Raw genomic sequence first — 26,843 nt, forward strand, 5'->3', positions numbered from 1 at the left:
GACTGGATATCAAGATATCCACAGCAAGAGAATAAAGTTGGAGCCTTATCTACAAATATATACAAAAATTAACTCAAAATGTAACTAAGATTTAAATTTAAGACCTAAGGGGTCTCAGGGTAGCTCAGTGGTTGGGTGCCTGCCTTCGGCCTAAGGTGTGATCCTAGAGTCTGGGGATCAGGTCCCACATTGGGCTCCCTGCATGGAGCCTGCTTCTCTCTCTGCCTGTGTCTCTGCCTCTCTCTCTCTCTCCCTCTCTCATGAATAAATAAAATCATTAATTAATTAATTAATTAAAGACCTATAACTTTAAAACTCTTAGAGGAAAATATAGGACCAAAGCTGCATGATACTGGATTTGGCAATGATTTCTTGCATAGGACACCAAGGCACAAGCAATAGAAGATGACAAAATGAATTTCATGGAAATTTAAAAATTTTGTGCATAGGACACTATCAACAGAATAGTTACACAAAGAATGGGATAAAACTTGCAGATCATGTATTTAGTAAGGGGTTAACATCCAGAATACATAAAGAACTCCTACCACCCAACAAAAACAAAAAAGACAACCCAATTAAAAGATGAGCAAAAGATACTTCTCCAAGAAGATATACACTTCTCCAAAAAAGATATACAAATAGACACTTCTCCAAAGAAGATATACAAATGGCCAATAAGCATGTGAAAAGAGATGCCACTTCATCTCCATTAGGATGCTACCATGAAAAAAAAGACAAAATAACCACCACAGGCAAGGATGTGAAGGAATTGGAACCTTTGTGCACTGTTGGTGAAAATGTAAAATCATACAAGACCCTGTTGAAAACGGTATAGTGATCCCTCAAAAAGTCAATAAATAGTACAATTACTACAGATCCAGCAACTCCACTTCTGTGTACATACTCAAAAAAACCTGAAAGCAATCTCAAAGAAATATTCGTACTCCCATGTTCAGAGCAGCATTAATCACAATAGCTAAAGCACAGGAACAACCCAAGTGTCCACTGATGGGTGAACGGGCAAAATGTGATATATACAAAAAATGGAATATTCAGCTAAATATTCTGACATATATTCAGCTAAATATTCTGACATATGCTACAACATGGACAAATCTTGAAGACATGATGCTAAGTGAAATAAGCCAATTGGAAAAAGACAAGTTATAGGATTCCACTTATATGTAGTACTCAGAGTATTCAAAACGATAGACAAGAAAGTAGAATTGTGGTTGCCAGAGGTTGGAAGTGAGGGGGGTGGAATGGGTGGGTTATTGTTTAATGGGTATAACGTTTCAATTTTACAAGGAGAGAGACATGAAGATGGATGGTAGTAATGGTTGCACAACATTTATAAATGTACTTAATACCAGGGAGCTGTACACTTAAAAATTATTAAGATGGTAAACTCTATTATATGTATGCCACAGTAAAAAAAAAAAATTAAAAGAAAAGATGATTGGGGATGTTAGTGAACAACTACACAGGATATGAAAGAACTGAGAGAAGAAACAATTACAAGAAGTGTGACCAAAAATTGTATTAAATCTCCTTTAAAGCTTCTACCTCTTTGTCAAGAGGTTAAATGTTTATTATTAGATTTTACTTTTTTTATTGGAAAAAAAAATACATGGCAAGGTTGGTGATATAAGTATACACTTTTTTAAGATGCTTACAATAACAGAAGATATAAACAGATAACTAGGTTAGGAAGATCATTTTGTGTTTGAAGATAAGACAGGCTGCAGCATATTTACATGCTAAGGAGAAAGCTTTACCAGAGAGAACAGAGTACAAAAAGTACCTGGTGATAGTGACCACTGCAGAAGGGGAAAGGAATTAGTTTTCTGCAGGACAGCTCCTCCACTGAGAAAAGGGTTGAAGTAATGGACTTTGGTCTAGGCTAAATAGGAAAGGATATGAACCCAGAGAATAAACAAACAGATTTAGGAAAACAAATATATCAAAGGACTAAGTACCTCCAAAAGGTTAAGAATTGATATAGGGGATTTTTTTTTAGAAAGCTAGAAAACAAAATATACTTGATGAAATTAATTATTACAGTTAAAAACTAACCTTACCCTCATAAGGTAGGTATATTATTTGTCATAAGGTAAGTTTCTATAAGTAAAATTTCTGTAAACATAATAAAATACAAAACCACGTTAAAATTCCCCACGTAATAAGATTCCTTCATATTTGTTAAATAATTTCAATGCCTCCAGAGAAAAGTAATATTCAAATGATAAGTATTTGTCTTTCCTCGGTTTTTTATTACCATTTTTATTTACTGTTTTCTTTCTTTACCTTGATCAGCTACTTTTTGTTTGGCTTCTTCTATTCGTTTCAGTTCGTGCTGTTTTGCTTCCAAGAGTTGTTTTTCTTCTTTTAAAGGATCGTATTTTATTTCTACAGGAAGCATAAAACGAATATTTAATTACTTTATACTCTTTCAAAAATATCCTTGAGTTGAAAATAATCACTAATTCAAAATCTGTAAAAATTTACAGTGAAAACCAATTTAATTTGAGTTTCCAAATGCTAATTTAAATATAGAAGTACCTCAGAGCAGGGCACCTAGGTGGTGGGCGGTTAGTTAAGCAACTGCCTTCAGCTCAGGTCAGGATCCCAGTGTCCTGGGATGGAGCAGGGAGTGAGGCTCCCTGCTCAGCAGAGTTTCCTTCTTCTTCCTCTGCTCCTCCCCTTGCTCCTGCTCCCTCTCTCACTCACTCACTCTCTCACTCAAATAGAGTCTTTTAAAATAAATATAAAAGTATCCCAAAAAACTTATCAGAAGTATTTTTAACATAATTATCAAAGATTTTTCCAACCACAAATAAAAGTACTTAAATTTCCAACGTTTAAAATTTGACTTACTAGAAGAAGGCACTATGAGTAAATAGATGTCTCCCAGAACAGCTTCAACTGGTTGAGTATACAGGTTTTTCCATGGAATTATAAGATTAAGATTACCTACATGATGTTTTTTAAAAAGGACAAAAAATATTATTCATTCAATTGTATTTACTTCCAGCCTATTGTCTGTCAGGCATTAGTAGAAGTAACAAAATAACAAACGAGTCACTTTACAGAAAGCTGTTTTACAACCAAAAACAATAAAAGCCTTTGTTGTAATAATCTGAAATTATTTGTATTAGTACTGTTGGAAAATCTACTACTAAATGATATTCTAAAAATTTACAAGTTTCTATTTACAGCAATCTGCAACACAAATGTAACAATGCTTTTCTGCCATTAACCAATAATCTTTGGTATAACTTTGATTTCTCCAATTATTACTCTAAATCACTATAAGAATTTACATAACACTTTCAAAAGATAGTCTATAAAATTTACTGTATATCTCATATATGTAAGTGTATTTTCCACAGAGTAAAATTGAGTGTATTTTTCAGAGACTACATATACATATATACAAACATAACATGTGTTTATGATTATCAACATTCAGTGAATGTATGTGCAGATTTCTATGGTAATAATCAAGGGTTATGGACAAGATTAGAAAACCATTCAAACTCAGTGAAAATGTTTTACTACAATCCAAAAGCAAAGTATTTTTTAAAGCATTAGACTTCTTAAAACTAAAAAATGTGATGTAAAGTATTCATTATATTGATTCTATCTTGTGAATTTAGAGTATTTCCATAATAGAAGTAAGGGGGAGGTGATTAAAAAAAAGAAAATATCCGTAATAGTTTTTAAATTCTTCAAGACTTTTTATAAACCATGAGTCTCTTCATTTAGAAATAGCTGCCATGACTAGAAAGGGAAAGATTACCGACATGACAGTTGCATTAACTGGCTAGCTTTTGGGGAAGGGAAAAAAAATCTACCTAGATTTATCCCATCACATAACCCCAAAATTCCATGTTTAAAAAAAATCCAAATGAGTAAAAGATTTCATTTTATAGGGATCCCTGGGTGGTGCAGCGGTTTGGCGCCTGCCTTTGGCCCAGGGCATGATCCTGGAGACCCGGGATCGAATCCCACGTCGGGCTCCTAGTGCATGGAGCCTGCTTCTCCCTCTGCCTATGTCTCTGCCTCTCTCTCTCTCTCTCTCTGTGACTATCATAAATAAATTTTTTTTTAAAATTAAAATATATTTAAAAAAAAAGATTTCATTTTATGTCAATCCAGAATAAAACAAACGATCTGATTTATAAGAAATGGATGATTTTCTGAGTGTTTAAATCAGAGAAGATAGCACCCATTTCAAATCTGTGTATGGTCTAAAATATAACCAGAATGAAATTAACACATTAGAAAAAAATAATTGTGATAAATCTGATACAATTTATAAATCTACCAGGTAGACTGCTTATACACACATATATTAATAATCCAAGAGTAAATAAACAAAACAGAGAACAGTAACAAAATAGCATTAAAGTAATCAAAGAAACACAAAGTTACTAATTTACCATTTTCACCAGTAAATTTTAAAAACAAAAACAGTTTTTTTCCTCCCATTATAAGGTATAGACTCCTAGAAAATTTGGAAAATACACAAAAATATAAACAAAGGCAATCCTAAAAATCTTTCAAATACAAATGCTTTAAAAATATGTATATATTTACATTTGCTATATGTGTAATTCTACATGCTAAATGAAAAAAAGTTGAAAGATCAGTTGAGATTAACAACATCTAATAGCAGCAAGGGAAGGGGCACCTCAGTCAGTTGAGCCTCCAACTCTTGGTTTTGGCTTGGGCTGGCTTGAAGATTCCCTCTCCCTACCACTCTCTCCCTCTCATTCCCCATCCTCCTCAAATAAAATCTTTAAAAAAAATAGCATTAAAACTAGTTGTAACCCTATACTGCTCATTTGAAAATGTGTATTTCTTTCACTCAACAAATTTTATCCTTATTATATGCCACGTATTGTACTAGTAGTAAGAATAAAAATAAAATTGACTTAAGAAACTTGTTGTCTAGTACAAGAAAAAAAATAATCATATTAAAGAATGACAGCTGCGGGCAGCCCCGGTGGCACAGCATTTAGCGCCGCCTGCAGCCTGGGGTGTGATCCTGGAGACCCGGGATCGAGTCCCACATCGGGTTCCCTGCATGGAGCCTGCTTCTCCCTCTGCCTGTGTCTCTGCCTCTCTCTCTGTGTCTATGAATGAATGAATGAATGAATTATTTAATTAATTAATTAAAAATAAAGAATAAAAAAACGCTCACTCTCTAAAGGAAAAAAAAAAAAAGAAAGAATGACAGCTACTAGGACAGAGGAGAGGTAGGAGAGGTATGCAAACAACCTCAGAAACTAAGTTTCTGGCCGCACTGCCTAGATGATCTAGACCTGACTCCTTACACCATATATCCATGGTCAATGAGAATATAGCAATCACTAGTCAGAAACCTAAGAAACCAAGACAGACAGTTATGCTATTAGATTTAATACATTCCCTGTGGATTAGCTCATTTTAACACCTAATAAGATATATAATTTCATAGTTTTTAAACAAGGGTATACGGACCACACAGTAATTTTAAGTTACCCACCTAAGTTCTCCATGATTTTTGATTAATGCAGAAACATTAAAAATATCAAATTAAAGACATACTAAGCATATCATTCTTATTGTATGCCCAACCAGGAGGACATTCAAATAAGCAGCACAGCTTACCTATATGACCAACTTTAACTTTAAATGGTACATCCAGTTGACTCTACAAAAACATCATATATAAAATATTAGTACATATACAGGCCAACAAAACAGACTATTTTCTTCCCAAAATTATTTAAAGTGTGTAAGTTAACCTACACCTTCTCTTTGTCCTCAAATATTAAATTTATAGATACACAATTATAATATTATTTTCAATCCACAAAATTCAGGAAGACTGATCATTTTTAAATAAAAAAAGGGATAGTTCTACAGTAATACAGACCACCTAAGTCACTCATGCCAAAAATCATACTGCTTTTACATTGTATGGGGTGGGGGTAACAGAGGTGAGGAATTTCACTGAACTAAGTGAACTAACTTGTAGGGAGGTTAATATGCCATTTTGCAAAAAATATCCCCACCCCCAAATTTCTCCCCATCCAACGGGGAAAAGGACAACCTTTTCAAAAAGTGGTGCTTAGGAAACTGGATATCCACACACAAAAGAATGAGGTTAGACCCTTACCTTATAACTATATATAAAAATTAACTCAAGATGGACATAAGACCTAAACATTAGAACCAAAACTACAAAACCCTTAGAAGAAAACATGGTAAAATCTTGACACTAGATCTGGCAATGATTTCTTGGATCATATCAATGACACAGCCAACAAAAGAAAAAGAAAACCAGATGAAATTTCACCAAATTAAAAACATTAGTGCATCAAAGGATACTGTCAACAGAGGCATAAGGCAACATAAAGAATGGGATGAAGTTGGGCAGCCCAAGTGGCTCAGCGATTTAGCGCCACCTTCCGCCCAGGGCCTGATCCTGGAGACCCGGGATCGAGTCCTGCATTGGGCTCCCTGCATGGAGCCTGCTTCTCCCTCTGCCTGTGTCTCTGCCTCTCTCTCTCTCTCTCTCTCTCTGTCTCTCATAAATAAATAAAATATTTTTTAAAAATGGGTATTATCAAAAAAACAAAAAATAGTGCCTGGCTGGATCAGTCAGTAGAGCATGTGACTCTTGATCTTTGGGTCATGAGTTCAAGTCCCACACTGAGGAGTACACTTAAAACTTTTTAAAAAGAACATTAAAAAAATAAATGTTAGCAAGGATGTGGATAAAGTGGAAATTACATATGTTGGTGGTGGAATATAAAATGGTTCAACTACCATGGAAAACAAGAATGCAGTTCTTGAAAAAGCTAAACATAAAATTACCATAAAATCCAGGAATTCCACTGATAGGTATTTACCCACAGGAACTAAAAATAAGGAACTGAACAGATATGCATATTGCAAATGTTATACCAGCGTTACTCACAAAAGCCAAAATGCAGAAGAAACTCAACTGTCCATCAACATATGAATGGATAAACAAAATGTGGCATACAGATATAGTGGGATATTATGCAGCCACAAAAAGAAATGATGTTCTGATACAAACAACAACATGGACAAACCTTAAAGGAATTATCCTAAGTGAGGTATGCAAATACAACATGGCAAACATAGCATGATTTCACTTATATGAGCTACAAGAAATAGTTAACAGGGTCTACAAGGAGCAGGAATGGAAGTTGTTTCTTAATGGTTATTGGGTTTCCTATGACCTAACAAAAAAGTTACAGGAAAAGATATTGGTTGATGGTTGTACAACATCATGAATGTAGTTAATATCACTGAATTCTCAGGTAAAAAAATGTGGTTACCACGTCATTAAAAGAAAATTTGAAGATGATTAGAAATTAACCATTTAAAATAAAATCATATAAAAAGAAAAAAATTGGAAATATTTTTAAATGAGGAAAATCACGCTGTCAATTTGTGTTGAGATTCAAAGTCCACTTTGTATAAAATTCATTTTGCAAAAATTATTTTCAAAAAATTTTCTCAAACTTGAATAACTTAAGACAACAAAATAAATCAAGAAGTCTATATAGTTGTAAATGCACTGAATCACAAATTTCTTATACTCAAAACCTACCAGAAGGGTGCCTGCATGTTGGTTGGTGTTAAGTGTCCAACTCTTGATTTCAGCTCAGGCAGGTCATGATCTCAGGGTCATGGGATCAATCAAGCCCTATGTCAGGTTACCCACTCAGCAGAGAGTCTGCTGAAGATTCTCTTTCCCTCTCCCACTCCTCTAACCTCCTTCACTCTCATTCATGCTGTCTCTAAAATATATAAATAGAACTTTAAAATTTAAAAAAACGTACCAGAGCATTTTCTTTAATTTCAAGATTCTTCAAGGCCACAGCTCCTAAAAAAAAATTTTTTAAATAAAATTAAAATATACAATGCTTTCCATTTTAATAAGGCATACTTCATCCTTAAATGTTATAAATGATATAAAAATTATAATATGCATAACAGAAAATAATCTATAATTTCATTTATTAGTTCACCCTCAGTCTTTTTTTTTTTTTAAGATTTTATTTATTTATTCATGAGAGACAGAGAAAGAGAGGCTGAGACACAGGCCAAGGGAGGAGGAGGCACACTGCAAGGAGCCCAATGTGGGAATCTATCCAGGATCCTGGGATCACGCCCTGGGCTAAAGGCATATGCTCAACTGCTGAGCCACTCAGGCGTCCCTCACCCTCAGTCTTTAACTTAGTCTAAGATGTATGTTCGACCAAAACATCATTTGTTGTATATTCTGAACTCCATAGTTATAGCCCACTGTTAATGTATACAAACATTTTAATCAGAATGTCCAAGAGTTGTAGGACAACTGTAAAAGCTATAACATATGTATAATGGGAATACCAGAAGGAAAAAAAGAGAAGAAAAATAATTTTTTAAGTAGTAATGACTGAGAAATTCTCCCAAAATTAATGATAAAAACACCAAGCCACAGATGCAAAAAACTCAGAGAACATAAGACATGGAAATACTAAAAAATCTACAAGTATCATAATCAAACTGCAGAAGATCAAAACCAAAAAAAATTTGAATATGATCCCAAAATACCTCTTTTAGGTATATATCCAAAGTAAAAAACAAAACAAAACGTTGAAAAGATATCTGCCCTCCAATGTTTATTACAGGATTGATTATTCACAATAGCCAAGATATTAACTGTCCATCAACAGATGAATGGATAAAGATGTGATGTGATATAAATACACACAATGGAAATTATTCAGCCATGATAAAGAATGAAATCCTGCCAATGTGACAACATAGATGGACTTTAAGGGCATTATGCTTACTGAGATAAGCCAGACACAGAAAGAGAAATATTGTATGGTACTGTTTTTGTGTAAAATCTGAAAAAGCTGAACTCTTAGAGTAGGAACATGGTTACCAGGGGCTAGGATATAAGGGAACTGGGGAAATTAAAAGATACAAACTTGCAACTAGGAGATGAGTAAGTTCTGGAGATCTAATGCACAGCATTATGCATTATAGTCAACAGTACTACTGTATTACATATTTCAAAACTGCAAAGACATTAGATCTTTAATGTTCTTACCACAAAAAAGAAATGATTATTCGACATGATAGAGGTGTTAATGAAACTACAGTGATAATCATACTGCAATATACAACTACCAAATCAATGTGTTGTGCACCTTAAACTTACACATTGTTATATGTAAATTAGGTCAACAAGAAAAATCTTGAAAGAAAGCAGAAAAAAGCAAATTCCTGGACAGATGTACAAGGAATAACTGAAATAAAAATTCACCAGAGAACAATCCAAAGCAGACTTGAACATACAAAAGAACGAATTAGCAAACTTGAAGTCATCTGAAAATGTAGAGTGATGCCCCTCCTCAAAAAAAGTAAACAGAGGCAAACAAACTTGAGGCATCATTCAATGGATCAGTATAAGCATTTATAAGAATCCCAAAAGGAGGAAAGATAGAGGCAGAGAACTTAGAAAATTTAATTTTCAATAACAAACAAAATGTAAAAGGAAACAAGTGGAACTTTAAAAACATATGAAACGTTCTACTCAACAAGAGCAGAACACAATTTTCTCAAGTGTCATGGAACATTCTTCAGGATGGGCCATATATTAGGCAACAAAAAAAAAATATCTGAATAAATTTTAAGAAGCTGAAATCCTAAAAGGTATCTTTTCTGATAACAATGGAATTAAAATCTATGGAACTAAAACTGAGAAATCCACAAATTAGTGGAAATTAACACTCTCAACCAATGAATGAAAAAAAATCACAAGAAAAACCTAAAAACTTAAAAATAAAAATGAAAGCATAACATACCAAAATTTATAGGCTGCTATAAAGGCAGCCCCAGAAAAACTTACAGCTCTAAGTGTTTACACTAAAAAATAAATTAACACCTTAAATTTACACTTTAAAATAGGAAGAGATTAACTAAGCCCAAGCTACAAGAGTAATAAAGTTTAGAACAGAGAGAACTGGGCAGCCCGGGTGGCTCAGTGGTTTGGCGCCACCTTCAGCCCGGGGCTGGATCCTGGAGACCTGGGATAGAGTCCCACATCAGGCTCCCTGCGTGGAGCCTGCTTCTCCCTGTCTCTGTCTCTGTCTCTGTCTCTCTCTCTCTCTCTCTCTCTTTCTGTGTCTCTCATGAATACATAGGTAAAATCTTTTGGGGGGGGGGGCGGGGAACAGAGAGAACTAAAATGAGAACAAAAAACCCAATAGAGAAAACTGATGAGACCAAAAGTTAGTTTGTATTTTTGAGGAACCAAGAAAGAGAGAAAAAATAATTAAAATCAAGAATATAAGAGGGAATACTACCAATTTTACAGAAAAAATAAAAGATTATAAAAGAGTAGTATGAAAAACTATACATCAACAAATTAGATACCCTAGATGAAATGGATAAATTCCTAGAAAAACATACCCTACCAGTAATGAATCATAAAGAAATAGATAATCAGAACAGACCTATAATAAGTAAGGAGATTTAATCACTAATCAAAAGCCTCCCAACAACAAAAGTCCACGACAAAATGGTTTCACTGGTGAAGTCTACCAAACTTTTGAGAAAAACACATTTCTCAAACTCTTCCAAAAAACTAAGGAGAAGGAAAATACTTCCAAATGCCATCTATGAGGTCAGCATTAATCTGATACCACACAAAGATGCCACAAGGAAATTACAGATCATTACCCCCAGTGAATACTGGCACAAAAATCTTCAACAAAATATTAGCAAAGAAAATTTAACAGTACATTAGAAGGATTATACACCATGACCTAATACTACTTCTAGAAGGCAAGGATGGTTTAACATAAGAAAAAATCAATGTAATACACCACATTAACAAAATGAAGGGGGGATAAAAACATATGATCATCTCAATCAATGAAGAAAAAGCATTAGAAATTTTTCAATACACTTTCATGAAAAAACACTCAATATATTAGGATTAAAAGAAAACAACCTCAATATAACAGAAGCCACACATTATAAACTCACAGTGATCATATTCAATAGTGAAAAACAGGTCTTTTCCTCATCAGGAACAAAAAAAGGGTGCAGGCTTTTGCCAATTTCATTAAACATAGTACTGAAAGTCCTAGCCAAAGCAAGTGGACAAAGTAAAAGGCATCCACGTTGGAAAGGAAGAAGTAAAATTATCTCTATTCACTAACAACATAATCTTATGTGAAGAAAATCCTAAATTCACCATAAAAAAATGCTAGAATAAATGAATTCTGCAATATTGCCAAATACAAAATCAAAACACAAAAATCAGTTGTTTCTTTATACTAACAATGAATAGTCCAAAATAAAAATCAAGAAACAATTCCATTTAAAATATCACAGTAAATAATAAAATATTTGGGAATAAACTTAGCCACAGGGGTGAATGATTTGTACCTTCAAACTATAAAATACTCCTGAAGGACATTAAAGGCACATACAACCAGGAAGACATGCTCATAGACTGGAAGACTTAATATTGTTAAGATGACAATACTACTCAAAGAAAACTACAGAGTCAATACAACCCACATTAAAATCCCAGTTTTTGTAGAAATCAAAAAATCCATCTTTAAATTAATGCGGAATCACAAGGGACACCCCCATTGTTAAAATAATCTTTTAAAAAAGAGGGGTGAAGAAAAATTGGAAGTCTCCCTCTTCCTAATTTCAAAATTTAATACAAAAACATAGTAATCAAAACAGTGTGGCACCAGTATACAAACAGGTAGACCAATGGAATAGAACAGAGAGCAAAGAAATAAATTCTCACATATACAGGCAAATGATGCTGACAGGGCTGCCAAGACTACTTAACTTGGAAAGGTTACCAAAAAGTATTGGAAAATGATATTCATTTAAAAAAGAAGGAAGTTGAATTACCATGCACCATCCCAAAAATTAACTGAAAGTAGATCAAAGACTCAAAATTCAGATCTAAAACTATAAAAAATTTAAGAGAAAAGTATAGATGAAAAGTCCCATTATAGTTGATTTGGCAATGATTTCTTTTGGATGGATTTGACACCAAAAACACAGGAAGCAACAAAACAATGATCTGGACTTCATCAAAATTAAAAACTTTTGTGCATCATAGAACATTATCAACAGTTAAAAGGCAACAGTATTTTCAAATCACGTATCTGATAAAAGGTCGATATTCATAATATATAAACTCCTAAAACTCAATTTTTAAAAAAGGCAACCCAATTAAATAAAGGATGGCCAAAAGGTCTTCAAAAAGACATTTTTTTTCAAAGACCTACAAATGGCCATGAACCAAAAGGAAAGATGTTTGACAGAACTAATCATCAGAGAAATGGAAGTGAAATAAACAAGATAATACCTCACATCCATGGGAGGGGGATGGCTACTATAAACAAAACAGAAAATAACAAGTTTCTGAGAATGTGGAGAAATTAGAACCCTTGTGCACAATCAGTGAAAATCTAAAATAGTGCATATGGAAAGCAATAGGATAGTTCCTCAAAAAACTAAAAAAAAAAAAAAAAAAAAAAAAAAAAAACCCCAACATATATAAACCCAGCAATCCCACTTGTGAGTATATACCAAAATATTTGAAAGCAGGGACTCAAAGGTATATTTCCATGCTCATGTTTGTAGCACCATGATTCAAAATAGCCAAAAGGTGGAAGCAATCTATGTGTCTATTTACAAATGAATGGAGAAACAAAATGTGGCATATACATTTAATATTGTTCAGCTTTAAAAATGAATGAAATTCTGATATACAATATAACAGAGATGAACCTTGAAGACATTGTAGGTAGTAAAATAAGCCAAACACAAAAAGATAAATGTTATATGATAACACTTATATGAGGTGTCTTGCTTGTATAGTCAAATTCACAGAGATAGGAAATAGAATAATAGTTGCCAGGAGATGAGAGTAGGGAAAATGAGTAGTTATTCCTCAATAGGCACAATGTTTCAGTTATGCAAGATGAAAAGAGATGGATGGTGGTGATAGCTATACAACATGAATACACTTAATGCCTCTGAATTGTACACTTAAAAATGGTTAACATGAAAATAACTGACACCATAGGAATGCAAAGGGGTCCTGGGATGGGAGTCCCACATCAGGCTCACCACGGGGAGCCTGCTTCCCCCTCTGCCTACGTCTCTGCCTCTTTCTCAGTCTCTCTCATGAATAAGTAAAATCTTTAAAAAAAAAAAAAAAAAGAAAGAAAACCACAAGCCAATATTACTGATGAACATAGATGTAGAAATCCTCAACAAAATATTAGCAAACCAAATGCAACAATACCTTAAAGAAAAAAAAAAAATCACGGACCACAATTGAGTAAGTTATACAAGAGACAAAAGGGTGGTTTAATATTCACAAATCAATCAATGTGATATATCACATTAACCAGAGAAGGTAAAAAAAAATAAACATAAATAATAAATAATAAATAAAAGGGATCCCTGGGTGGCGCAGCAGTTTAGCGCCTGCCTTTGGCCCAGGGCGCGATCCTGGAGACCCAGGATCGAGTCCCACGTCAGGCTCCCGGTACATGGAGCCTGCTTCTCCCACTGCCTGTGTCTCTGCCTCTCTCTCTCTCTCTCTGTGTGTGACTATCATAAATAAAATAAATAAATAAATAAATAAATAAATAAATAACCAGAGAAGGGATAAAAGCCTTATGATGATCTCAGTAAATACAGAAAAAAAAAAACATTTTACAAAATGCAACATCCATTATCAATAAAACAAAATAGATTCAACATAATAAAGGCCATATACAAAAAGCCCATAGCTAACATCATGCTCACTGGTGAAAAACTGAGCATTTCTCTTAAGACCATGCATAAGACAAGGATGTCCACTCTCACCACTTTTATTCAACATAATAATGGAACTCTTAACTGCAGGAATCAGACAAGATAAGGAAATAAAAGGCATTCAAATTAGCAAGAAGAAGTAAAATTTCATTACTTGCAGAAGACAGGATATTGATATAGAAAACATTAAAAATTCCATCAAAAGAATTATTAGAACTGATAAATTCAGTAAACTTACAGGATACGAAGTTAATATGCAGAAATCTACTGTATTTCTACACACTAATACAAAGTAGAAGAAAAAGAAATTAAGAAAACAATTCCATTTACAATTTCACCAAAAATAAAATACCTACAAATAAACCTAACCAAAGAGGTAAAAGACCTGTACTCTGAAAACTATAAAACACTAATGAAACAAACTGAAGACGACATCAACAAATGGAAAAATAGTCCATGCTCATGGGTCAGAATATCTTAAAATGTCATTACAAAATGCAATCAATAGGTTCAACACAATTCCTATCAAAATGCCAACATCATCATCATTTTCAAAAGACTAAAACAAATAACCCTAAAATGTGTATGGAACCACTATAAGCCCAAATAGCCAAAGCAATCTTGAGAAAGAACAAGGCTGATGGTACCGAATCTCAGGTTTCAAGTTATACTATGAAGTGGTACTAATCAAAACAGTACGATACTGGCACAAAAACAGACCCACAGATCAATGGAACAGAATAGAGAGCCCAGAAATAAACCCATGCCTATATGGTGAATTAATCTACCACAAAGGAAACAAGAATATACAATGGAGGGAAGACAGCTTCTTCATCAAAAGGTGCTGGGAAGAGTGGACAGCTACTGAAAAAGAATGAACCTAGATGGAACACTTTCTTACACCATACATAAAAATAACTCAAAGTGGATTAAAGACCTAAAATGCAGGACCTGAAATCATAAAACTCCTGGAAGAAACTACAAGCAGTATTTTCTTGGACATCACCATAGAAACATTGTTCTAGGTATAATGTCCTAAAGCAAGGAAAACAAAACGCAAAAATAAACTATTGGCACTACACCAAAATAAAAGGTTTTTGCATAACAAAGGAAACCATCAACAAAAAGGCAATCTACAGAATGAGAGAAGATATTTTCTAATGATATATCTAGTGAAGAATTAATATCCAAGATATATAAAAAAATTTATACAATAGAACACCAAAAATACTAATAATAATCCAATTAAAAACAGCAGAGGACCTTAAGGAACAGGTTTTCAAAGATGACTTACAGATGACCAACAGACACATGAAACGACGCTCAATATCACTCACCATCAGGTAAATGTGAATCAAAACCAAGTAAGAGGGCAGCCCGGGTGGTTCAGTGGTTTAGTGCTGCCTTCAGGCTGAGAGACTCAGGCTCCCTGCATGGAGCCTGCTTCTCCCTCTGCCTCTCAATCAATCTCTCTCTCTCTCTCTCTCTCTGTCTATCTCTCATGAGTAAATAAATAAAATCTTTAAAACAACAACAACAAAGATATTATTTCCCACCTGTCAGAAAGGTTAGACTCAAAAAGACAAGAGGGGCACCTGGGTGGCTCAATCAGTTAAGAGGCTGGCTTTGGCTCAGGTCATGATCTCAGGGTCCTGGGATCAGCCTCCTCCCTATCAGATTCACTGCTCTATGGGGAGTCTGCTTTTTCCCTCTCCCTCTGCTCCTCTTCCCCACCTCCTCATGCTCTCTCTTTCTCTCTCAAGTAAATAAAATCTTTAGGGGGAAAAAAAAAAGACAAGAAATAAGTGTTAGTGAGGATGTGGAGAAAAAGGAACCCTCCTACATTGTTGGTAGGAATGTAAATTGGTGCAGCTGCTATGGAAAACCATATGGAAGTTCGTCAAAAAATTAAAAATAGAAATACCATATGATCCAGTAATTCCACTATTGGGTATTTACACCCCCCCCCAAAAAAAAACCATAAAGACACTAATTCAAAAAGATACATGAACCTCTATATTTACTGCAGCATTATTAATAATAATTAACATATGGAAGCAACCTAAATATTCATCAATAAATGAATGGATACACACATCCACACCCACATACAGATTATTATTCAGTCATAAAAAAGAATGAGACCGGGATCCCTGGGTGGCGCAGCGGTTTGGCGCCTGCCTTTGACCCAGGGCACGATCCTGGAGACCTGGGATCGAATCCCACATCGGGCTCCTGGTGCATGGAGCCTGCTTCTCCCTCTGCCTATGTCTCTGCGCCTCTCTCTTTCTCTCTGTGACTATCATAAATAAATAAAAAATAAAATAAAATAAATAAAAAAAAGAATGAGACCTTGCCATTTGTGACAATACGGATGGACTTAAAGGGTATACTAAGCAAAACTAAGTCAAAGGAAGACAAATACCATGCTGTCACTTATACCTAGAACCTAAAAAAGAAAACAAAAAGACTCTTAAATACAGAGAACAAATGGATGGCTGCCAGAAGAAAAGTAGGTGGGGAGAGGGATAGGTAAAATAGGTGAAGGCAATCAAGTACAAAGTTCCAGTTATAAAATAAGTGGTAGAAATGAAAAGCATAGCACAAGGAATATAATCCATCATGTTGCAAAAATGTTGTTTGGTGATGACAGATGGTGACCACACTGAAGATGAGCACTGAGTAATGTACAGAATTGTTGAATCTATATGCTATATACCTGAAACTAAAAATAGTGTTAAGATAATTTTATATCTTACCACAATTTTCTTAAAGTGGTGGTATAAAAAAATACTTTCTCAAACAAAAACTGATGGAATTTGTTGCCAGACCTCCTCTGCAAGAAATGTTAAAAGTTTTCACAGAGTAGGGGGACGCCTGGGTGGCTCAGTGGTTCAGCATCTGCCTTTGGCTCAGGTCATGATCCCAGGGTCCTGGGAGAGTCCCACATCGGGCTCCCTGCATGGAGCCTGCTTCTCCCTCTGCCGGTGTCTCTGCCCCTCTCTCTTCTCTTCTCTCTCTCTCTCTCTCGAATAAATAAATAAAATCTTTAAAAAATAAATAAGCATTAAGAAAAGAAATGAAGGTAAAACTAAGCTTTTTATTTTCCTCACTATTAACGATCTAATGGAACACTATTCAAAATAGTAACAATAGCACAGTGGGTGATTACAGCTTATGGATAAGTGAAATGAATGATAACAATGTTATAAAAAATAAAAGGAATGGTATGGAATACTGTTAAAATGTAACTCCACTATCTATGAAGCAATACAGCTTTATTTGATTGGACTTAGTTTTAAACGCATACTGCAATTTTAAGGCATTCCCTCCCCCCACCAAAAAAATGAGTTATAATTAATGTCTTAGAAGAAAAAATTATAGAAAATACTCAAAACCAAGAGAGGCAGAAAAAGAGGAAGATTTTAAAAAGACATTCATGCAAGAAATAGAAAAGAGCTACAAATGCAATAGCTATCCATTAACCCAACTATAATTACTTTAAGTATAAATGGTTTGAATATACCAATTAAAGACAAAACGACACAATGGATAAAAAAAAAAAAAAACACTGTCCTCAAGAAACTCACTCTAAATATAAAAGAATAGACAAATTAAAAACAAAGATCTAGCTAAAATTGGTAGAGTAAAAAAACGAAAAAAATGTGTAGAACATTTCTTACAATAGCAGAATACATATTCTTTCCAAGGATATGTGTGAACAGAACATTCACCACCAAAAAAACAAAAAACAAATGACGACGAAACCTCTGGGTCATAAATATACCTTAACAAATTGAAAGGAATAAAAGAGTCATACAAAATTTGCTTTTCAGACAACAGAATTAAATTAGAAGTCAGTAACAAAAAAGCTAGAAACTCCCAAAATACCTTTAGATTTAATAAATGCTCATTTAAAATAAAAATAGGCCACAGAAGTCATCTCAAAACTGGAAAGTGTCTTGAATCAAATGAAAATAACATTTCAAAATTTCACATGCAGTTTGAGTGACCAACTCCTGATGTCAGCTCCAAGTCATGATCTCAGAGTGGTGAGATGGAGCCCCAAGTCAGGATCTATGCTCAGCACAGAGCTGGTTTGGGATTGTCTCCGTCTACTCCTTCTCCCATTCATGTGCTCTCACACACTCACACACGCCCGATCTCTCTATAAATAAAATCTTAAAAAAAGAAAAAAGAAAAGAAAAGACAGATCTAAAATCAATAATCTAAGCTTCCACCTTAGGAATCTAGAAAAAGAAGAGCAAATTAAATCCTAAACAGAAGAGGGAAAAAAAGAATTAGAGCAGAAATCAATGAAACTCAATAGAGAAAAATAGAAAAACCAATGAAACCAAAAAGACTGTTCTCTGAAAAGATCAACAAAATTGATAACTCTCTAGCCAGATTAAGAAAAAGACACAAATTACTAATATCACAAATGAAAGGAAGAGCCATCCTTACTGATCTCATTGATATTAAAAGGATAAAGGAATAAAAACATGTTAATTGTAACCAAAGTTACAATTCCTTAAAAGATATATTCCAACAAAACTCACACAAGAATATAAATAGGTTTGTATCTATTAAAGACATTGATTCAATAATTAATAATCTTTCAAAACTGAAAGCATAATGCCCAGATGGGTTTCACTAACATTCTATCAAGTATTTAAGGGAAAAAAATACTAGGCCCCTTATAATCTCTTCTAGGAAGCAGAAGCAGAGGGAACACTTCCTAATTCATTTATGAGATCAGCATTACCCTAATACCTAAACCAAATAAGCATGTCTCAAGAGAAAAAAAAAAAAAGAAAAACCTACAGACCACTATCTGACATGAACATAGATGAAAAAAATCCTCAACAAAGTATCAAATTGAATCCAACAACGTATAAGAATAATTATATACCAAGACCAAGTGGGATTTATTCCAGGTATGAAAGGCTCATTCAATATTCAAAAAATCAATAAATGTAAGCCATTACTTTAACAGGTTGAAGAAAAGAAATCTTATTATCATATCAGCAGACATAGAAAAACCATTTTATAAAACCCAACACACATTCTTAGAGGGGGGGTAAAAAAAACTTTCAGCAAACCAGGAATTCATGTATATACAGTAGAAAAAATATCAGAATACTGGATACCTCTGGATATGGGACAAAAGAACTTTTGAGTGTGATCGATACTTTTATTATCTTGATCGTGATGACTATTTCCCAAGAACATACATTTGTCAAGATTAATCAAAGTGTAGACATTAAATATGTGCATTTTACTATCTCAATTATTATTTCAATAAAGCTGTTAGTACATAACCAGTGGTATCATTTGGGTTGTAGGTATATGGATATGGACTATAAAATCTTGTAACATGCTGTATGTTTGAACTTTTCATAATAAAATGTTCCCTTTTAGCTCTAACGTTCTATGCAAGTTTTTCAAAAAGCAAAGGCAAAAATAACTTTTAAAGAATTAGAATTGGTAATTACCACCATACTTAAATAAACATTTGTTTGGCTCCCCCAGCACATTCTTATCACAGAAAAATGACTCTTTCATATCGGGAATTGTGCCCCGACTGAAGGAGTTAGGATGGTCTAGTAGTGGGAAGACCCTGGCCTTGCCTCAACCCCTGAACATAGTGAGATCAGCATCAATTCATTTTGAACAACTAGGAAATTGATCTGAGGATCAAGAAGACAATCTGCACAATTGGAGGAAAAGAACATGGTGCCTGCAAGACTTATCTTAATTAACAAATCAAAGCACACCACCTAAAGGCCCAAACACTCCCCAGTGCAAGTGAGGAGCTCTGCAGAGGACTGATGTGCAGGAAAGAGCAGTCAAAACACAAGAGCAAAGTGCACACAGCATAAACCAGAAAACACCTCCTGAAGCACCAGGCCCTGGACAGTGCATGACCCCTTTTGATATAGCATTACTCTCAGGAGAAGGAAACATAACAAGCTTTCATAACACGGAAAAGACAGAAACTTAGCCATGACAAGACAGAGGAATTCTCCCCCCAAAAAAAGATGAAAAAGAAATCACATCCAGGGGATCCCTGGGTGGCGCAGCGGTTTAGCACCTGCCTTTGGCCCAGGGCGCGATCCTGGAGACCCGGGATCGAATCCCACGTCGGGCTCCTGGTGCATGGAGCCTGCTTCTCCCTCTGCCTTTGTCTCTGCCTCTCTCTCTCTCTCTCTCTCTCTCTCTCTCTCTGTGACTACCATAAATAAATAAAAAATATTAAAAAAAAAAGTTTAAAAAAAAGAAATCACATCCAGGGACTTGCTAAAAACAGATATAAACAACGTATGTGAACAAGAACTCAGAACAACAGTCATAAGAACATTAGCTGGGCTTGAAAAAAGTACAGAAGACATGAGAAAAACTCTTGCTCCAGAGATAAAAGACCTAAAAACTAGTCAGGTCAAAATTAAAAAATGTTACAATTGAGATGCAAAACCAACTGGATGGAATCACATGGAGGATGGAAGCAGCAAAGGAACAAATAAGTGAAATGGAAGATAAAATTATGGAAAATAATGAAACTGAAAAGAAGGAAAGGAATTGTGCCCTGATCTTCATCTTCCTATGGAGCCACTAGTACACTGGGGGTATGCAGTAAGTGGTCACTGAACATTAAACTCTACTGTAAAGAGAAAACTGGGAGAGCACAGTTCAAAAACAATATATGCTAGTTAAAAAAAAAAAGAAAGAAAGAAAGAAAGAAATTCAAGTTTCTTTTTTTTTTTTAGAGTTTATTTATTTATTCATAAACAGAGAGAGAGAGAGAGGCAGAGACACAGACAGAGGGAGAAGCAGGCTCCATGCAGGGAGCCCAATGTGGGACTGGATCCCAGATCTCCAGGATCACACCCCAGGCTGCAGGCAGCGCCAAACCGCTGCACCACAGGGGCTGCCCCGAAATCCAAGTTTCTAATATTACATAACAACGTCAGGTGTAACAACCACCACCACCCAAAAAAAAAAAAAGTGAATTTATTAGTATTATGATTTTAAAGAAAACAAGAGCGAAAGAGACAGAAGACTACAGAAGGAACTATAAAGTATAAGGTATTCCTTGCCATTACAAATGATAATTCTATCACAAAAGCCACTCTTATTACTACTTCTGCCTCTGAATTTCTAATACTTTTGCCCTAAAAGTGCGCTAAAAATGCAATGCACTGCACATCACAATCCTTTGTCATTTGTTAAAAAAAAAAAAAAAAAAAGATGTTCATGTTCTATTCCAGATAAATGAATTATAATCTCTGGAAAGCAGTTCAGAAATCTGTCTGTAACAAGCACATATGGCTGATTCTGATGCAGCTAGCTCTTGAAGAAATCATGAAGGTCTAGATTGCTTAGAAAAGTTAAATGAGATATGCCTGGATGGCTCAGTGGTTGAGCATCTGCCTTTGACCCAGGGTGTGATCCCGGGGTCCTAGGATCGAGTCCCACATCAGTCTCTTCATAGGAAGTTTGCTTCTCCCTCTGCTTATGTCTCTGCCTCTCTCCCTGTGTCTCCCATGAATATATAAAATCTAAAAAAATAAAATAAAATTTAGATGGATCTCAGATGAGTCTATGAAATAGTACTACCTAAGTAGATGACATATAAAAAGGGTGGGGAATTTTTAGTAGTGCATAGAGAGTATACCAACATCAAAATTCACCAAGAGTGTGAGATAAAGTTCAATTCCTTCCCCTGCCACACACAAAATAGAGGCTTCTGATATTCAGTCTTCTACTTGTAGGGCCCAGTATAGTAGCATAGTTCTGCTACATTATAATTACGTAGATTTTCGTAAACTCATTTATATATGACAATGTTTCTAGGAAAAATGGGATTCTAATTTTCAAAAAATCATCTCAGAAACAAAATTTTCAGAGCACTATCCATTATTAGGTTAATCCATGTAACTCCTGAATACTAATTAACACTATTAATATGCTAACAGTGAAATTAGCTGAATTATTAGACATCTAGCAAAGGCATACATTTAAAACCAACAGGTCCCTCTGACATTAAACCATAAAAATATTAAGTCCATAAAATAACCATTTTCCTATGTAGCATCCAGTTTCTAATTTTGAAATTTAAAAATATAAAGTTTATCAAAATTATTGCTTTTTAAATTCTCAAAGGATTTTTTAAAAAACTAAAAGCTATTATTTAAAGCTTCACTTATCAAAATATAACCAACTTCTGCAAATAAAACACTGATATGTTGTTTTAAAAATCTGATAAACACCAAAGTTAGAGGGATCATACTACCTGATTTCAAGACTTACCATAAAGCTAGTGTTATCAAGACAAGTGTGGTGCTTGCAACAATTGGACATTTGCATCCACATGCAAACAAATGAACAACCGTCAACCTATACCATACCTTATACAGAGATGCATCAGAAATCTAAATAAAAAACATAAAATCATAAAAGTTCTGCAAGAAAACATAGGAGAAAAATCTTTGTGACTTCATGGAAGGCAAAGATTTCACAGACACCAAAGTATGATTCATGAAAAGTTTCTGCTAAAGTGGACTCGATCAAAATTTAAACCTTTTGCTTTGCAAAAGACAGACTTCGAAGAGACTGAAAGAAAACATTTTCAAATCACATATCTGACAAAGGACTCACACATAATATGTAAAGAACTCTAACACTTAACCATAAGACAATACTTTGATAAAGAGTTTGGCAGTTCCCTTGTAAGAAGTCAGTTACCCTATGATTCAGCAATTCCACCCTTACGCATATACCCAAGAAAATTTAGAACATATCCCCACAAAAAAAAACTTGTGTATGAAATGATCATAGCAACACTATTCATAAAAGCCAAAAAGTAGGAATAATTTAAATGACCATCACCTGACGCACAGATAAAATGTGATCTATTCAGACAATGGAATATTACTCAGTCATAAAAAGAAGTGATACATGCTAAAACATGTAGCTCGAAAATATAATTTGAAGTGAAAGCAGCCAGAAACAAAAGGCCACTTATGTTACATAATTATATTTAAATTAAATGTCCAGAATTGATAAATCCATAGAGATAAAAGTAGATTAGTAGCTGCTGGAGGTGAGGTTGGGGGGGATCAGGAGAAAATTTGGGAGTGACTGCTAATGGTTATGGGTATAAGGTTTATTTGGGAGTTTTGAGGATGTTCTGGAATTAGTGGTCATAGCTGCATAATTTTGTGAAAAAAATTATGCACGAAAAAACACTTAATTGTACATTTTAGAAGGATAATTCAAGAGGAAAAGTACAGCAAAGGAAACGCAGTTAATACTGTCATAACCTTTAAGGCAACAGATGGTGACAACATTTATCATGGTGAGCATTTCATAACCTTTAGAATTGTTGAATCACTGTTCCACATCTAAAACTAATAACACTGTATGTCAACTATATTAATAAATAACACTATTAAAAGGGTGACCTTAATAGTATGTAAATTAAATCTCTATAGAAAAAGAAAAAAAGCCAATTTAAAATAAGCAAAAGATCTGGAACAGACTTCACCAATGAACTATAAAAACAGCAAAGAACACGAAAAAATGCTCAATATCTTCAATCACTAATGGTACGCAAATTAAAACAATACTTTAGCACTGTATACCTATTAGAATGGCTAAAAAAAGGTTTTTGAAATGACAATAGTAAATGCTAGTGAGGGTGTAGAGCATCTAAGCACTCATCCAATGCTGGTGAGACTGCAGAATGGTACAACCGCTTTGAAAAGCAGCTCCACAGTTTCACAGAAATTAAATATTCACTTATCATAAAACCTCGCCATCCCACTCTGAGGTAGTGACTAACCCAAGGGAAATAAAAATTTATGTTCACACAAAAAACTGTACTTAGCAGCTCTATTCATTATGGCCAGAAAGGGAAACCAGCAGACAGACATAACACATCCAGACAACAAATACCACTCAAAAACACAGGAATGAATACTGCTGCATGAAACACATGGGTGACGCTCAGACTGATTTTACAGAGGAAGTGAAATTAAATAAAAGCAGGTAGACACCAAAAGCTATCTGCCATAGAATTCCATTTATGTGGTACTTTAGAAAAGACAAAACCGTAAAGATGGGAAACAGAGCAATGGTTTCCAGGAGAAATGGGGATTGGGAAGGATAGACTGAAAAAGGGGCAGCAGAAGGAACTTTGCGGCCCTGATGGAACTTTTCCCTCTCATGACTGTGATGGTGGATACATTCCTCGACTTTGCATTTGTGAAGGCAGGACTGTAAGTCGCAAGAGTGAATTTTACTGTATGCAGATTTTAAACAAATTCACCCATAAGTCGCACTTTATCACCAACCTCCGCCTTGAATGCAGAAGCAACCTTCACTACAGATCAAAGCGCACTACAAAACGTTTTCAAGGCTTCCTTCTAAGGTGTGTGAAGACAGACTGTATTATTTTTACTCTGCAAATGAGAAGCAGAACAAGTTAATCCTCAAGGTTCTGCTCCCAGTCAGAGATGCAGAGTTAGCACTGACGTCCCTAGCTCTTGCGGGCTCTACTACCATGGTACTGGGGACCAACAGCACAGTAACTACAGATTCTCTCTATCAAACTAATTACCTACTCACACTCTTCCATAAAGGAGAAAAATCAAGATAAAGGAGTATCCTAGAAGAAGGCCGAAAGTGTGTGCATATGAAGTCCAAAAAAAAAAAAAAATTAACCCTAACTTTGGCCTAGGAGACTCACTCCGTACAAAGAAAAGGAATCTAATTTACAATGAGCGTGTAAAATAAAAAAGGGTAGAATACTGAAAACAGATGGAAGCGCTAATAATGACGCTCCAAATATGGAAGCGCACCCGAGTAAACGGATACAAAGTACAGCTTCGGTCCTTCATCTAAGCCACCTAGGCGCCTGTTCATCCCCGTCTTGCAGGTGTGAGACGTAGCACAGCGCGCCTAGTTTCTTTAAAAAAAAAAAAAAAAAAAAAAAAAAAAAATTCACTCCGACCCACCAGATCCCAGAGCCTTACAAAGGTGACACAGTCCCGGGCCAGGCTGTGAACTGAAACCTGCCCGCCACCCGCAGGAGCTGGCCGTGCAGCGGAGTTTCGGTTTCTGTTCGCAGCAGGCAGGTGGGCGCGGGTCCAGCCGCGCGCCGGGCAGGGGCCGAGCCAGAGGGCGTCTGGGTCCCCGCGCTCGCCTCACGTGCGCGGCAGCGTGCGGCCTCCGTGGGCTGCCCCGAGCCTCCGTCATAACCCGGGGGTGCAGGCTGGCCCGGGAGGGGGAGGGGCCCCACGCCCGCACAGCTGGAGCCCGACCGCGCGGGGCGGCCGGCAGGCACCTCGGGAAAGGGGGGACGCCTCGCCCGCGCCCCCACCCCCGCCCCGCGCCCTCCTCGCCGGCAGAGGCCCCGGAACCGCCGCCGGGCTTCACGTAATTGAAGCCCGAGGAGGGCGGCGGCAGGTGGTGGCGCGGGGCGAGCGAGGGGCCCGAGGCCCCGACAGGGCGAAGCGGGAGGCCCAGGCGCTCGGGGCGGCGGCGGGCTCGTTACCTCCCCAGATGCCCAGAGTGAGCTGGGACGTGTCCAGGTTCACCACATAGTCCCCCAAGAACCGGTTCAACACGTCCACGACCACCGACTCGAACACCATCGTCGTCAGCCGCGCTGGCCGCGGCAGCAGCCCCCCCGCGGCCCTTCTTCCAGCGCCTGACCTCCCCGCCCTCCGTCGAGACCGCTCGGTCCACCGGCTCCCGGGCGGCTCCCGGGCGGCTCCCGCTCGCTCAGCCCCGGCGCCCGACGCCGAGCCGCGCCGCGAGCCCTGCGAGGGGCGGGGGCGGCCGCTCGCTCCGCGCGTGCGCAGGCCGCGCTCCAGGGCGGGGGCGGGGCTCGGCGCCGACCCGGGCACGCCCGCGGGAGAGCAGCGAGGGCGGCTGCGCGGCCGCTCCTCTGACGCCCGCCCCTCCCCGAACAGGACCCGCCTCCTCCCCATCACCAGGCGACGCGACGAGCGTAGGGAGCGGCCAGTTTCCCCGCCCCCCCGGGCCCGCCCTCGCCGGCCGGCCGGCGTCCGGACCCGCGGCGGGGGCGGGGGCGGGCCCGGCGCGGCGGTTACACCCGCTGGGGGTAGGGGCGACCCCGCACGCGGACCCGCGGGACCTGCCCCTAAGCAAGGCGTGGGCGGATTCCGGTCCTCTGGCCGTCACGTTGCGGGCGTCTCAAGGGAGGGTCCTAAGGAGCCCCCTCCCCCACATCGTTACGGCGTCCGGACGCCTGGGACGGCCCCGCCCTGCTCGGAGCGCCGGGCCGGGGTGAGCCGAGGGCGACTTAGCTTCTCCCGCCGCCCGGCTGCGGAGCGAGGGCAGTGGAGGGTAGGCTCGGCCTTGGGGCGCCACGCCACGCCCCCTTTCCCTGCGCGCTTTTTTTGGTCAAGTTATTCCCCGGGAGGCTCCTTCCATCCCATAGAAAACCTCTTCAGATTCAGAGCTAGAGAGTCAACCAGTCCAAAAGGTGCTGAGCGCCCTTCAAGAAATAGTGATACTGAGGCTCACTCAGCCCTCGAGTCTTACCAAATGACTGGCCGAAACTAAGTAATAATTAAGAGCTCTTTCAGCCCCATCCCACCCCCCATTTGGTCTTATATAAGAAGTAGGACCGAATGCCTGAGCTCGCAGAGAGGCTGGATGTGAAACACGGAGAACTATAATTAATCACCACCCTCTTGAGGTTTTAAGATGTAGGAGTGTACTTTGAACTTTTTTTCCCTTCGCATCCTGAACATTAAAGGGAAACCTCAAGGGGACTGGCAATGCGAGAAGCGGAAGCCAAGGAGCCTTAGCACCCAATGTCAGTCACAGGAAGAAAGGTCGATTATAAGCCCTTCACGGAAGAATCGCAAGGGGAGGGAATCATCAATTACCAGGCCCCAACAGGGAAAGAGGTACGC

General features: G+C 37.2%; 1 protein-coding gene across 8 annotated transcripts in view; it reads right to left on the bottom strand.

The window, feature by feature from the left end:
• Nucleotides 1-25,725, bottom strand: part of VPS13A (vacuolar protein sorting 13 homolog A) — a 235,415-nt gene extending 209,690 nt beyond the window's left edge. For 5 of the 8 annotated variants that reach the window (XR_007400987.1, XR_007400992.1, XM_049091842.1 and 2 more), the window contains exons 1-5: nucleotides 24,912-25,433; nucleotides 7,872-7,915; nucleotides 5,662-5,704; nucleotides 2,881-2,976; nucleotides 2,311-2,412 (exon numbers count right to left, since the gene is read on the bottom strand). Coding sequence is in view for 6 of the 8 variants with exons in the window: in XM_049091842.1 (XP_048947799.1) it covers nucleotides 2,311-2,412; nucleotides 2,881-2,976; nucleotides 5,662-5,704; nucleotides 7,872-7,915; nucleotides 24,912-25,152 (526 nt within the window). In the remaining 2 variants the exon portion in view is untranslated. The other 3 variants (XM_049091850.1, XM_049091854.1, XM_025423277.3) reach the window with 2 other exon arrangements.
• Between the last annotated feature and the right edge of the window lie 1,118 nt (nucleotides 25,726-26,843).

The sequence above is a fragment of the Canis lupus genome, chromosome 1 (genome assembly GCF_003254725.2).
Source record: "Canis lupus dingo isolate Sandy chromosome 1, ASM325472v2, whole genome shotgun sequence".
Taxonomy (NCBI): Eukaryota; Metazoa; Chordata; class Mammalia; order Carnivora; family Canidae; genus Canis; species Canis lupus.